The sequence below is a fragment of the Cannabis sativa genome, chromosome 2, assembly GCF_029168945.1.
Source record: "Cannabis sativa cultivar Pink pepper isolate KNU-18-1 chromosome 2, ASM2916894v1, whole genome shotgun sequence".
In the NCBI taxonomy this organism is placed as follows: Eukaryota; Viridiplantae; Streptophyta; class Magnoliopsida; order Rosales; family Cannabaceae; genus Cannabis; species Cannabis sativa.
The window spans coordinates 13205573-13221045 of NC_083602.1; the positions used below are offsets into that span (position 1 = coordinate 13205573).

Sequence of the window (15473 nt, forward strand, 5' to 3'; positions counted from 1 at the left end):
AGTTTTATGAATTCTATTAGTTCAATCCTTGTGTGTTGAGGCTGATTTAGAAGACTAAGGTGTGAGTTTCTACAACTTGGAAATGAATCAATATACAAAAAGATAGAGCGAGGAATTTGTTAGTGGTAACTTTTTTGCCTATCTATTTATCGTTTTACATTTAATATATGTACATATGGGGGATCATTGGGGTGGTAAGATGATAATCATAATAAAATATCATTGTATGTCTAATTTAGTACCACAAAACTCTACAATGGTCATAGTTTACGCGAGACAAATCCTATTTATTCTTAAATTTATTCAATTCTATTTTTTATTCCTATAACTATTCATACTCTTATTTCTTTGTTTTCATTCCTCCTAATCTAACGTATCTTAAAGTTGACCAAGATATGTTAGCACATAAAATTAATCCTTGAAAAGGGATATAATGGTGTAATTTATTTTAGCACACAAAAAAATTTATAATTTGCTACACTTTTGGGAAGACACGTGTTACCACCTAATTTGTGTTGAAGGGTAAACAAGAACCTACTAAGTTTTATATGGGAATGTCAAACTGGACCTACTATCATGGACCAAGAATCCCTTGATACTTCCATAATTAGCTTCCTAGTTAAGAGTTATAACACTAAGATGATGTCTTCTAGATCCATTTGGTCAGTTCTGGATGATACAAGTTATACGGGATAGGAAGATTATCCTCTCGAACCACTATGATCCTGAATCATTAGATTTTTGGGTGAGATAGTCTTGAATCAAGGTGCCCGTGGACTACTTGCATCTCAAGATATCCCCAACATGCAGGTCTCAATAGGAAAAGGAGAAAAGTATTGTAACATGTCCCCTCTGTACCAATGAAAAATGAGATTTCTATAAAGCATAATAAACTTTGGGACACACACCCACTATTCTTATACAAACATTTCTCATGCGTCTATAAGTGACTCTACGTTCACCTATCACCATCAACATCCAGACATGACATGTCAACTGTAGCTCCATTTTTAATGGGTCAACCCACTGGGCTAGAGATTAGGAACAAGATAATTAATTTTCTGTAAACCCTCCGTTAGCAAGGTCACAACATAAATAGTACTTTTGGGCCTAGTTAATCCAGCCATTACGTATGACTCCCTACAAAATAGGACCATTTACATACTGTGCAAGGATTCAAATTTCAGTTCTTAAGTAAAAACATTCCTGAAATTCTAAGGAACCTTCATTCCATTGTTGTAAGTTTGAACAATTTTAATACAGTGACTTGTAAACTATGGTTGTTTCAAGACCTGAATCCGTAAAACCTTGTATGTGGTGCTCTTAAGACCTCTTCAATCTCTATAATCTTCTCATTTGTTAAGTTGCCAAAAATCTCGATCAATAGTTATTATTTTAATTCTTATTTATATATAATAGAGTACATCATAGTTAAGGTGTTCAAAAAATATCTCATTTAAGCAAGTTCAATCTAACCCTACCATGTCTATAAAAAGCATGGGAGGTCGATTTACACAAAAGACAAATCATATATGTTACAAGTAAGCATGGGAGGTCGGTTGTAGAAGAAATGACCACAATATCATAATGGATCGATACTTTGGGAACTGACCTACTACACCCTATTATCTCAACATAGTAGTTCGATATCATAATTGAATAGTGTATTAGATAAATGTAAAAAAAAAAAAAAAAGTTATATTTATTGATGGCACATTATAATATTTCAAAATATATAATAAATTAATTACTTATAATTCAAAGAAGTAATTATATTTGATAAATAAGAAAATATATATTTTAATTTATTGTGTAGTGTTATTGTTGTTCCAATTAAGTTATTACTATTTAAAAAAAAAAAATTGAATTGTGCATACTAAAACTATAAATACGGATCCAATTTTTTTTAGCATAACACGAAATAAATACAAACCTGAGATGTACAATACAAAGAAATAAAATATGGGTACGTGTTGGACATGACATGATGTTGCAAAATGACTTAGCACATTAGAATAAAAAAACAAAAGATTTGAGCATAATATGATACGACAAAAATTTGAAGTTCTATACTTACAATACCCTAAAATTTTATCCCTAAATGCATAGTTATTAAAATTGGTTATATATGACCACATTCCTAATTTCTCAAAAATACCCCTCACATTTGAAATCCCTAATCTCATCAGCCTCTCTTCCTCTCTCTCAACACACTCTCGGCTCAACCCACCCCATCCCAACCCCAACCTGTTAGAGAGTCCCACATTGCTAATGTGTGGAAAGATAATAGAATATATAAGAAGAATGGGCTACTCCTCCCATTGTCAATTGGTTTTGGGATGGAACCTCATTCATCTTATCCTCAAATTCTTAACATGGTATCAGAGCCACTTGTGATCCGTTGTGAGCCAAAATTTCCACCGGTCCAAAAAGCCGTTTGTGATCTGTTGTGAGCCAAAGTGTCGCCGGTCCAAACAGATACTTCCGCTGTCTCCCCTTTAACCTCCATTTGGGACCTTTCGGCCAATGTGTGCCAATTTCCAGTGTTGGGGTCTTTGACCTGTTTCAAAATCCATAAATTTCCTGACGTGTACACCCACAAATTTCCCGATATTTGGCCTTGTGGGATTCTTTCAAAATGTCACGTTCGGCCCTGTGGTCTCTTAAAGGTCGTTCGTTATACCCACACTTTCCAGGCCCAAACGTGAGGAGGGTGTATTAAGAGTTAGTCCCACATTGCTAATGTGTGGAAATAACTTGTGGTATATAAGATGAAAGGGCTACTCCTCCCATTGCCAATTGGTTTTGGGATGGAACCTCATTCATCTTATTATCCTCAAATTCTAACATGGTATCAGAGCCATATCCCTTGCGGGCAAGTGATCATATCCGATCCGCACCTATACAGATAGTAACCATGTCCACTCTGATACGGTTCAAGATTGATGAGCAAAAAATAGCCATCATCTTGAGGGGGAATATTGTGGACATTGTCCCACATGGAATAAATGGTAGAGAAGTGAGCCATATATGAGAACATGGGCTACTCCACTCATTGCCAATTGGTTTTGAGATGGAACCCCATGATTCTCAACATGGTATGAGAGCAAAAACAAACAAAAAAAATCTCTAGCGACTATCCAACCCCAAAAAATAAACCGATCGAAGTAGAGCCGAAAAAAAAGAGCCACCAAAAATCCAAAAAAAAATTGATCCAAGAGCCAAAGTCAAAAAAAGCCACTTGTGATTCGGGGATATAGTGAACCAAAAATAAAAAAGAGCCACCAAAAATCCAAAAATACCGATCCAAAAAGTAGAGCAAAAAGTGTCACTTGTGATCAGGGATAGTGAGCTAAAAAAAGAGCCGCTTATGATCGAGTTGTCCAAGATGGTGAGCAGCTAAAATGCTACCATCTTGAGGGGGATGTTAGAGAGTCCCACATTGCCAATGTGTGGAAAGATAATAGAATATATAAGAAGAATGGGCTACTCCTCCCATTGCCAATTGGTTTTGGGATGGAACCTCATTCATCTTATCCTCAAATTCTAACACAACCCTAGTCGACCCACGGTGACGATGACGGCGGCTCAATCAACCCACGGTGACGGACGCAATCGACCCACGGTGACCGACCCAGTCGACGGCGCAGATTTTTTTGACCCGCGGTGGATCCACGCCGATGCCTAACCGAGATGTCGAAGGTATTTTTGGTGGATTCGGATCTGAGAAACCATTGGGGAAGAAGGGGGTCCGATGGGTCCGACGGGTTGGGTCTGATGGGTCCGACGGGTTGGGTCCGATGGTCCTGCATGGGTCCGATGGTCCGATGGGTTGGGTCTGATGGTCACGTTGGGTTGGGTCCGATGGTCCGATTCGTGGAGGTCCGATTGGACCGATAGGGTCCGATGGCTACCATATTGGGCCAATCGGACCCATCGGACCCGAGGGGTTTTTTTTTATTAATTATTTTGTCGTACGCGGTGGAGATCGTCGGTCGTAGGCGGTGGTGAGGGGGTGACGACGCGGTGGTCGTCGGAGGTGAACTGGTGGTGGTGGGATGTGGGTGTTGGTTGTTTGTGCGTGCGTGTTCAGTGAGAGGGAGAGAGAAAGTTTTGAGTTTTTGATTTTTTCAAATGGGAGGGGTATTAGTGGGATATTAGGAATGTGGTCATAGATGACCAATTTTAATAACTATGCATTTAGGGATAAAATTTTTGGGTATTGTAAATATAGAATTTCAAATTTCCCATCTAAAAACACGATATTTTTTAAAGTGCAATAATTTGATGATAATAAAATTTAAATACAGCAAAAAAAAAAAGGTTTTTTTTTTTCATTTTTACACTTCAAAACAGTTTTTTTGCATTTTACGAAATTCTCCATACAAACTCCTATTGCAACTAGCGCTGCAACCTAAATAGCAACAAAAAATCGTATAGAAACCCCTATTTCAACTACAACAAAAAATCGTATAGAAACCCCTATTGCAACTAGCGTTGCAATCACTTTAGAAACTCAAACCGTAAATTTGAAAAAAAAAATTAAAAAAATAATATATGCGGTAATTCCCAAAAAAAAAAAAATACTTACTTAACAATTATATATAAATTAATATGATAATAAACCTTCTAACATAACATTGAGTATTAATAATTCTATAACTATATATATGAATTCATGTTTTTTTTAAAAAAAAAAAATTGAGTTGAAAACTCTAATATTTATTAGTAAGTATTTAAATTCTACTTACTATAATTATTTTTTATATACTTTTGTGTAGAATGTTGTTAAAAAATAATAATTGAATTGAAACTATAAGAAACACATACTATTTGGTGGTTTGTCCATAAAAGATAAGGCAAGAAAGTAGAGCCCGAATTTGAACAGGTCGGTTCAATACTAATTCCAGCAAGATGGGAATGTAGTGGTTAAACAAACCCACATTACATCCTTTTACGAACCAATACAGCACAATTCATAATTTTACGAGCATTTGAAAATACAAGTCAACCCGTCAGGACCCTATTTACAACTTTGGTGTGGACTACCATGCATTTATTTTTATCACTAAAATTTAAATTGAAAATAATCAAGTATTCCACTGCAAACAAAATTACAACCAAAGGGCCAAAAAGACTAACAACCTCCCTAAGTCAAAATACAAAATGTCGACCAATTAAGCTGTGGCAGCTGCAAAAGAGAAACACTTCTAACCACAATATTGAATTCAAATACAGGATTTTATACACCTACTCTACCGAAGAACAAATGGAAAACCTGGAGGAAAAGAAAACCATATTAGTAACTACAAAAAAGGAATTTGATTGGACACAGGACAGCACAACCCAGCAATTTTTTCTGATCTTTTCTATGAATCTTTTACACGAATTCTTACAAATTTGTGGGATTGAAAAAATGGAAACTTAAGAGGGTTTAGTATAATTTACACTCCATAAAGCGAAAATGTGTCCCGAGCCTTGACACCTGAATTTAATCGTACAAGACAAATGCAAAGGGCAAAACTGGCTGTAACATCCCCAACACCTTGCCTTGTGTATGATTAGCCTTATCAAAACAATTAACCAATTTACTTCATACTAACACTTTAACCATCTTCAGTTCCAAATCTCTGCGCCAAGAATTCATCTAGTTGACCCCAGTTTGGAGTAGTGGATTCACTCGAATTATCAGTTGGTAACGATCGAATGCATCCAAGAATGTGTTTCACATCCCGATGTAGCCTGGAAATTTAAAGTATAAATGAATCAAAGTTGTTTCAATGTGAAGTTGACAGAAAGATGCTGGAATAATGTAATTGTGACAAGATATGTACCTGTCCTTGGCTTGTGGAGTGTTTATCTCCATGCGCAAGAATGCGTCCGAAATTTGAGAGTGGAAGATTATGACTACTTGCCTGAAAGTAAACCATACAAGTGATAAAGTTAGAAGAATGACATTGACATGAGAATGGAAAATCCTTTTTGGCCCTGGTCAAACGAAGAATAACAAATACATAGTCTTTCAAAACCTCAAGATCTTTCAGCAATTACATTTACATCCTCATTTGAACCTTTTTTTTAAGAAAAATATATATGTACATAGTACCTACTAGCTGCCTAAATTCAAATTAGTAAATAGACAAATAACCCTCTGCTTAACCCTCACCTAAAAATTGCCTGAACATCAACAACATGCAAAGTTCGAGATAAAACACGTTGCAAGAATCCAACTTCCTGGAAATAAATTGAACCACAGATCAGGTCAAACAAGAGTTAGGGGTGGTCATCTTGCATAATAAAGAGTTAGCAGTAAAAAATATAAATCAGCAAAACAGTACTGACCTTAGTAAGTGAACGAGCAAATTGACTGGGCTGTGGATCAGCATCTTCAGGTCTATTCCAACTCTCCACTATTTGTGGTAAGCCACGAAGATGTACCAATAACCTTTCTCTCATTATTTGAACCAGTTTTGTATGTATTTCATCTCGGTGAACCTTATAATCCTGTCAGAGAATGCAGATGAACTAATATTAGAAATAACTGAATTAATAAAGCAAATTTCAGTGTAGCTGAAACTGCCTTCAATCAACTTTCATCTGAAAGGATTTGTAATACCACAGCAGATGAGGACAGAGTTAACATGTTAAAATATACAATTGTCAGAAGAGTCAAGACCACGGAGCCATATTTATAATTGCTTTTAACATTTACAACAAACACGAGTTTTCTTAACAATCATATAAATTTAAACGCACCCATGCCTGAAAACCATATTTATTAAACTCTGGTGCGCACATGAAAACCAATTTCACAAATTATATTAGCACCCTTGTTATGTGTAAGTGATTGTGGATCCTTGAGTTGGGAAGCAAAACATGCAAGTCCTTGACAAGCAAATCTTCTTGCTTTTCTTGGTTGGGAATTTTTTTTTTTTTGGAAAAAGAGACATAGGTCACTTGTCCTAGACTGGCCGGCCTCCCATTTTTTTTGAGTATCCTCACTTATGGTGGAGAACCGTAGTAAGAAAGGTCTATTATATAATCATAAAATACTGCTAATAAAATACATGCAAAAAAATCCCTGACAAGAACGAGTCAGGAAATTTGTTTTCTACAATAGGAAAACTCAATAAAAATTCTTCCTACTAACTGATATTTTAGATAATTTTTGTTCTTTTAAATTTGTTACAATTTCTAAGAAATAATATTTCTGGTGTTGCTGTTAATTAACTAAAATAATAATGTTAATTTAGTCTAGTTGCAATACGGTAGTAGTAGTCGAAATAGTAGAAAATCACATACCTGAGCCACTCGATCTATCTCCATTAGCAGCATTGCCTTTCGAGTATCAGGTACTTTCATAAAAAGAATTTGTCTGATATCTTCATATAAACCAAATAAATAAGTGATATTACTCAAGAACTTACTATCCTTTAAAATAACTAGCAGATACACGATACATCATGCAACCAGCAGAGAGATGTTTGTTTTTTTATGAAAGAGAAAAATATTAACGAATTTCCTTTGATTTTCACTAAGCAAAAGAGATTGGAGGAGATATTCTCAATTAACAACTTGACAAGATCTCCGCCATTCATTTCATAAATAAAACAAAAATTATATCAAGTGAAGGCCTTAGGGGCAACAGTTAACAGACAAGGAGATATTCTCAATTAACAACAGACATTGACAAATAACAAACTGCCAAGTTAATGCAAAAGGGGAAAAAAGTTGCACTCGAATACTTCAATATATATTTCTTTTTTCAAAAGAGACAGGTCTTATGTATGAGACTGACGTCCTCCCAAATTTATTAGGGAGCCTCGCTTATCAAAATATCGCTAAACATACCAGATATTAACAGCACAAGTAGAGATTGATCATCATTTCTTATATATGTGTTGAAAAAAAAAAACTTGATAGTACCAGAGAATGAAAAGTGATGCAAGAGAACGTTATGAAAATAAAAATTGAAATTAGTTAAGACAACCTACCAGGGATAATGGCATATATAAAACTGATTACTTGACTTGCAAGGGCCAAATGTTTCGAAGTGATAGACTTCAAACCAGACACCTATTACAAGTGGATGAGAAAAATGTAAGGCTTTAATCACTCAGAGAAACAAACACAGGACTAAAATGGAGAAATAATTGCAATAATGAATACACTGATGCCTGTGACATACAGAAAAGAACAGTTCAATTATAAGTCATGTCAGACAAACTAAAGACCCTTTAAGATTCTGTAATTTGATTTATAACAGACGACTTCAGGAATTGTTCAAATTTACATCATATATGACAAAATCAAGACATGTTAAAAGTTTTGTAAATTATACAGGGACGATACATGGTGAAATGGCTAGAAAAATTAGTACCTGCATAGCACCAGCACCAAGAACAAGTTGACAAGTCCTTGTATTGAAGAATTTTAATATTTCTACAATGCGATGAACAATTTCTGAAGAAAGTGTTGACAAAGAATTATTCATGTCAACATACTCTGACAACATCTTCAGCAATATTAAGCCACTGGTGAAAGTAAAAACAGTGCAACAGTCAATAACTTTAATGTAAATAATGAAAACTAGTCTCTGTAAAATGAGAACCACCCACACACATAGAAAGATGATAACCCCAACAGTAAAGCAAGTATAGATAAGTTGCAATGAAACAATTTAAAATGACAAAAAAAAAGTACAATTCAGAGGAGGTCATATTGATATACACAATGAACCGATCATTGTAATTAATTGGGCTACTTTGTAGAACTAGAACATATTGAAAAGTGGGAACCAGAAGCTGTGGAACACAGAACAAAGTACAAGAGAACAAACAAAAACTAAGTAAATAAGATAACTAACCAGTTTACCATGTGATACCCAACATCTTTGTACAAAAGGGTTTGAGATGTAGATTTTCCACGCTCCTTTGTGTTGGTATGATTGTTTTCAGTCGAAGAATTCATAACATCAACTTTGTTCTTTTCAACTGTCTCAGACACAGGTGCAGATTTCTCTGTGGATAATTCACTATAATTAGCATGCTTTAATTGGTTAAGAAGATACACAATAACAAGGGAGCTGGCATTGCTCGTTTCCTTATTACCTTGAGCATCATCTGTATCCTCAGATATCAATGCTTCAGAAAAAGATAGGGAAGTGACAATGGCCTGAAATTCATCAGGAACATCTACTTCCACCCACGTCTCTTGGTCAAGCACTGCCTTGATTTTTGTCATCTAAAATTACCGCAGAAAGAGTTAGAACTGGTAACACAATTGACACAGTAAAAAATTCAATTCAAGCAAGTGCATTTAAATACTAACTCGAGACTCGTGCTGGAAATCAACAAAGGCTTTCGCCTGAGATTGCAGTGTTCCCCGAATGCTATACCCCAATCTTCCACCTATCTGTTCATTTTTAGAGTAGACTGGCATCATTAACACCACAAGGTGTAAGCTACATAAAGACTCTTGAAAACATATAAAACCACTACCTTCTCTGTGGCTGTAATGAAGTCTTGAGTCATGCTGTGTATGCTTAAAAATTCTTGCAGTCTCAACTTAGGATGGAGGACAGCGCGAACCCCAAGTAACTTTGCCCATCTTCCATGAGCAGCATCACATGCTGCAAAAACAGCTTCTGTATTTTCTCGCAATACATCAGCTCTGGTGAGGATCACTAGGTTAGAATGTTGTACCATTTCACATTAATTCTAACTTGTAGATCAAATAAAGAACTCCTTGGTAAATGTGATCTATTAACTATAGATAAATAAAGTACAAAACAGAACTTGCAATATTGCTTACTGAGCAAAAAGAATTAAAACAAAAATAAAAATAGCAATTGAGAACAGAAAAATTGTCTCCTAGTAACATGTACAATTGACTGAACTCCTGTAATGAATAATATGCTGTTGCAACTTAGCAGACAACTATGTTCTTTATCATTATCTAACTTTATATGCACCAATAGTGAGTTACAGAAGTAGTTTAAGGGAAAAAAAACTGCTTCTTTGAAAACTATGGTAGGATCTTTTAGAAAAACAAAACAAGGAAGAAAAAAAAAGGTTCAAAAATCAGGCAATGTAACAAGACTCAATAACAATGACATCACAGAAATTACACAAAAAGAAAAATAAACAAAGTCTACCTAAAATTTTTAGACATATTTGAAGGGCTTGCTGCATCATTTACTTTTCCTTGAAGCAAAGGAACCTTTGAATTACTTTTCTGTGATGAGTAGGCCAGACCAACTTGGACATCACTGTCTTCTGCTGTTTCTGCTGCTGCTGCACCAACAGCAATTGCAGCAGCAACTGAATCCGCAGCATAGTGACCATCTAGGTTGCTCAAAATCCACTCAATGGCTTTTTTCACTTCAGCAGCCCGCACTAAGTGTGCCTGCATTCACTAAAAGAAATCATATGACATCACACTCAAATAGTTAATACTATTAGTAAGAGCAGAATATGGAATGTGAACATTGTGAATTGTGTGCATGCAAGAAACTCAGCAAACTCCGCCGAGTTTTAAGGAATCCTTGAAAATGGCTTGTATATCCCATTTCTAGGCACTGTTGGTGAAGTTACTTTTAAAATTCACATTCAAGATAAACTCTTAAAGTTCAAAATCTAACCTTCGTACTAATTTGTATTTCTAATTCATATGGTAGACAAAACATAATTTTGACAATCAATTCATAGCATTCCAAAAACAAATCTAATATCCCTTAAAGTTCAAGTAAAAACTAGAACTCTTCCAAACAAAAAAATCTAATATCCCCTAAAGTAAAATATAAACTATAACTCTTCCACGCAAAACAAAAATAATGTACAACATTCATGGATGGTTGACCAGTAAATCAACAAAATTGCCACTACAGCAACCAAATTTTCATAAAGGCATATATATTTGCCAAAAGATGCAAATAATCAAATTGAAATTTATGAAAGAAAAAAAACACATAGTTCAATATAAGACAGAGAAGATACTAACTAAACTCATTTGGTGTGATTTTATTGAAAAAATAAGAAAAAAAAAAAAAAAAAAAAAACCTCAAGTACTACAGAAGGATGGTCAAGCATGCATTACCCGTACGATCATAAAAATAACACTCAAGAGTTGAACAAAGCTTTCAGATGACAGGCTCCTCAACTTGCTTGCAAGCGATGCACCAGTGCCTGTCAAAAAACAGGTTAAAAGTTAATATAAAAAGTAAAGCCAAAAAAGAATCAAAGTTTGGAATTACTACTTTGTAAATAAAAAACAGTAGTATCATTTATCTTAAGAAGCACTTATTAGAAAATACATATTGGATAGCGAAATTTGTGAATTTCTCACCATCCGCATCAACTGTTCGCTCTCCAGGGGCCAGCTCTGACTCCAGAGGACGAGAAACAAGAACAGGTAGCAGCTCTGCCACTGCATTCTTAATTGCAGCTTTCATATCAGCAGTAAGTGTGTCACGGTACAACCTCAAAACAGCAGGGAGCTGAGCCTGAAAGGAAACAGTATAGCTTATAGAGTTCAGCATTCTACTCCACCGCTTAGAAGTCTAAACAAATCCCAACCAAAAAAAAGTTAATCTACTTCAATCAAAACAAATAAATAAATAATAATAATCCACAATATGATGCAAGGCTCCAAGTTTTTTTTTTGGTTAAGTAAAAAAAGGATATCCCAGAATCTCCATCCATGATCACTTATCTGCATTTTGTGGCACTACAGATAATTCCATTGTACTATAACTATATAAGTTTCCACCCAAGTATAGCTCATGCAAAGATGCAAAACAAGCTACTCACAGTTCTGAGCAATCCGATGATGACAGGGAGAAGACGATCTTGAAAATTAGAGGTTTCTTCCTCATTCAATTTCACCTGCCAATAATTTTAGAATGTAATCAGTTCATGCGAAAAGCATGCCTTTCAGACTTCTGAAAGTCAAAAATAGGTGAATGACACAAGGTGAGATAAAAGGACCCACATGCACAATCTAATTCAAGTATAGATGAATAAGAGCATGTCAAAACAAGGAAACTTAGAAAGCAAAAAACACTAATATTACAATTTCAAATGATCAATGGTTGACAAGACATTAAAACAAATCCAGAATGCATTTCATTTTAAAATGAATTCTCAAAAGTCAGTTAAACAAGCTAATTCAGTGACAATTTGCAGCAAATAAGTTATAGTGTTATACAGCACTGTAAAGTGGCATTCAGTTAAAGTTGATAATCCTCAAAATACAAAAGTCACAGTAATGGCTGATATATTTCCAATGATTTCAAGGGGTTAAGAGAGAAAAAGAAAATAAGAAGATTACGTTCCACATGATAGATCCAACCAATTTTTTCAATGGGAACGAAGTGAAAACCATAGGATATTCATGAAAAATCTAAGTTATAATAACTGTAATAAAAGAAGTAAGAAAGAAAGGGATATAAAGATCTAAATCTTACTTCAGCATCTTTTCCATTTGCAGAAATTGATGCCCTTGCTTTAGCCTCTGATAAGATACCAAAGTCTTTTTCCCCGGCATCATGTATTGAAGCACGCAAAAATTCTGCTGAAAGAATGCTACAAAACAAATTTAATATGTTATCATATATTTTTTTTACCAGTTAAAAAATACATAAATACTCCATTTTGTATCTTCAAATGAGAGTCCTCGTTTCGTTTTCATTTTTTTTTTCTTTTTTTGTATTTTCAAGTTACAGAAGAAATCCTTAAAAAGATGTGAATTTCATTTAAAAAAATTGTGAATGGTAACATGTATTATATTAATGACGAAGCTAAGTCATAACAGAAAAGTAGTACCTGTTTATAGATTCTATTGCTGCTCCTACATGATCCCGAAGGTGACGAAAACAATGTAAACCAGTAAGCTCATCCCCTTCCTGTTAAATAGAAGGAAAACATGTGAACTAAGAAGGCCATTACAAAAAGACAGAAATATGCAAAGGAGGCATGCATAATTATTAAAGCATTTCTAAGATTGTTGATTAGTACATGAATTCAATGTAAACGCATCACCATTATTTCATTTAGAAGATTTTACTGTTTCATATCTGGAACAATCATAGCCTACTCATTGTTAAGACACAGTTACAAAACCAGAAACTTTGGCTTCTTTCAACATTTCTCTACAGAAACATTCAAGTCGGTATAACCATTACCCACTCAAATTAAGAATTTCATTTCTTATTTTTGAAGCCACTTTTAATGCATAACTAACAACGGAAATACTTCCAATGAAGCCAGCAATGCTAAATAACTAACAATGGAAATACATTCTAAGGAGGACAGCAATGCTATAAAATATGTCAAGTCGCCAGTCGGTATTTAATTGAGTTAGAGAAATGCGTGAAAAGTACCAGTAATTGCTGCAAATCATCAGTCACGTCCAGGGCTCCTGCACAATCTGTAGATGCAACAAGCTGTAGAACAGAAAAATAGAACTTATTTCAACGGAATTTCAGCTTTAAATCCCAGGACACCATACTTTACATGAAAAATCAGAACATAAATGAACAATTTAAATAGAACTATGGCTTAATATTCTGAGAGGTATAGTTGCAGAAAAGTAATAGACCAATCGTCATACATAAAGAACATCCCTGGATATTCTCACAATCACTCAACCTCACATATTTTAGAAAGTATATCATATTTCCTAGCCACTAAAGTAGCATCCAATAGATTGTTACTCCATTGATAAGTTATTAGGAAGAATTGAATAAGCCAAATATTTGTAGATGACGAGGAGCTTCAACTACAAATGGATGACCTATAACTTTAGTGAGAAAGATCTGTACAGATCAAACACAACCACCCTCGTTTACAATTTTGTCACGTCGAGCAACAAGTCCTAAAGTAATCTAGTTTAGCATCTTACTTTTCTTCTCAGCTTTTAGAAATATGTGTCTTAATTGTCACTATATTGTAAGTTCTTCACTTTCGTGCAATTAGATTACGAAATCGTAAAGAAGATAATAAGAGGTACCAATTTAAGAGCGGAAAGAGCTTGGTTGACGTATAATATAAGCCTAAGCTTCTGCTGAAGAGCCAAGAGATTGCTTCTGGTGGCATTGAACTCGTGAATTTGCGAGGCGGACTCAACCAAATCCACATCCAAAAGCCTAATGGTCTCTTTCAACTCCCGTATCCGACTACAACCTTCCACGATCTTCACATTCAAGTCCTGCAATTGGCCTTGAGCCTCGAAGAATGAATTGGAGCGCAGCGAGATCTCCTTCACCAAATGAAGCTCGACCACGTCCAAGTAATGTGAAAGCTTCTCTTGTAGCATCAGATTCTCCGACATGTTAGAGAACGGGCAAGCCGAGCGGAACGTGGCGCCTTCCTCCAACGCAAAATCCTCTTTGAAATACAATGCCGGAACTTCTCTCAAGCAAGCAACAAGCGCCTCACCTTGGCCGCCAATACCATCCAAATCCAAACTCTCCTTGCTCGAATGATTCCGTATGTCTTCGAAACGATGGTATGGTTCAGAGATCGACGCAACGTAGGGCTGGAAATCGGATCGAGAAACATCGGAGGAAGCTTTAGAGGAGAGAGGAGTGAACTCGGGAGGTGCAACGGAGGTGGAAGAAGAATACCACCAGCCGATCCAAGAGGCCGATTCGGAAGCATTGGGATTGTTAAGAATGGAGGAAAGGCTCTGGCTGGTGCTAGTGTTGGCAGATGAGGCATTAGCATCGGAGTTAGATCTACTTGGAGGCTTGGTCGGGGACCTTCCTGATAGGGAAGGCTGCGACTCCATTCTCAATAACATCTTCCATGAATCGACATAGATGGCGGTTCCTCCTTCGAAAGAGAAATTATCTGAGTCGACCCGGAAGAAAAAAGGTTCCGAGTTATGACAGAGTTAATTAAACCTCAGTAATGATTGATATATTGGATTGGTTATGAAGAAATGAAGGAAAAGAAGAAAATTTTTGAATTATGGATCGGTGGTATTATGGTAATTTAATGGGAGTTGGATCTGAATTCTCAACTGGGATAGCTTTCAGTCAGGGCTGCTGGGCTGTAGAAGAAAGAAGGGTGATAATGCCGGTACTGATGACCGAAATAGTACATCAAGAAAACGGGCTGACCCGAATTATTTATTTATTTGTATGTATATGTAAATTAAAAATTATATTTGTTTCTGAATTTTTCTAAATAACACAATTTAATTTATTTTAGGAAATATGAAGGACAAATTTGATGAAATCATTTTTAAACAAATTTATTTAGGATTGAAAATTATTAATGACCTAAAAAAATGTGGCTTATACAATTTCATTTCACAATAACCTTTATAATAACAAAATTTAGAATATAAATAAATAATAAAATTCCACCCAAAAAGCCATAGACAAGTAACAAACTTAACTTTATTTCTCCAATTATGGCGTAGTAAAAAAAAATCATGTCTTTTATAGCTACAAATTGCTACTTCTT

The 15473-nt window shown here is 35.2% G+C and overlaps 1 protein-coding gene across 5 annotated transcripts; it reads right to left on the bottom strand.

Moving 5' to 3' along the window:
* Positions 1 to 4816: 4816 nt before the first annotated feature.
* LOC115718438 (vacuolar protein sorting-associated protein 54, chloroplastic) lies at positions 4817 to 15174 on the bottom strand. 5 transcript variants are annotated; one of them, XR_009686118.1, is made up of 20 exons: positions 14011 to 15174; positions 13382 to 13444; positions 12825 to 12904; positions 12467 to 12584; positions 11811 to 11885; positions 11347 to 11503; positions 11098 to 11186; positions 10157 to 10407; positions 9501 to 9672; positions 9331 to 9414; positions 9111 to 9243; positions 8867 to 9020; positions 8381 to 8534; positions 7995 to 8076; positions 7303 to 7382; positions 6343 to 6504; positions 6167 to 6234; positions 5835 to 5915; positions 5449 to 5742; positions 4817 to 5278 (listed from the first exon to the last, which is right to left on the bottom strand). XR_009686118.1 is itself a non-coding variant. In XM_030647221.2 (19 exons), the coding sequence occupies exons 1-19, from the start codon at positions 14800 to 14802 to the stop codon at positions 5607 to 5609; spliced, it is 2931 nt and encodes a 976-aa protein (XP_030503081.2). In that variant the 5' UTR covers positions 14803 to 15174; the 3' UTR covers positions 5056 to 5606. The 5 variants fall into 5 exon arrangements, 2 of the variants coding, with proteins under 2 accessions (XP_030503081.2, XP_030503080.2); XR_004011933.2 differs by having other exon boundaries at positions 8867 to 9243; XM_030647221.2 differs by having other exon boundaries at positions 5056 to 5742.
* Between the last annotated feature and the right edge of the window lie 299 nt (positions 15175 to 15473).

Excerpts from the sequence above, each read along its gene's own strand:
- LOC115718438 (XM_030647220.2), bottom strand. The coding sequence starts at position 14,802 with ATGTTATTGAGAATGGAGTCGCAGCCTTCCCTATCAGGAAGGTCCCCG. Across the intron at positions 13,445-14,010 it reads CTCTTTCCGCTCTTAAATTG|CTTGTTGCATCTACAGATTG; the intron begins GTACCTCTTATT and ends TCTGTTCTACAG. Across the intron at positions 8,535-8,866 it reads GGGTATCACATGGTAAACTG|TGGCTTAATATTGCTGAAGA; the intron begins GTTAGTTATCTT and ends TACTTTCACCAG.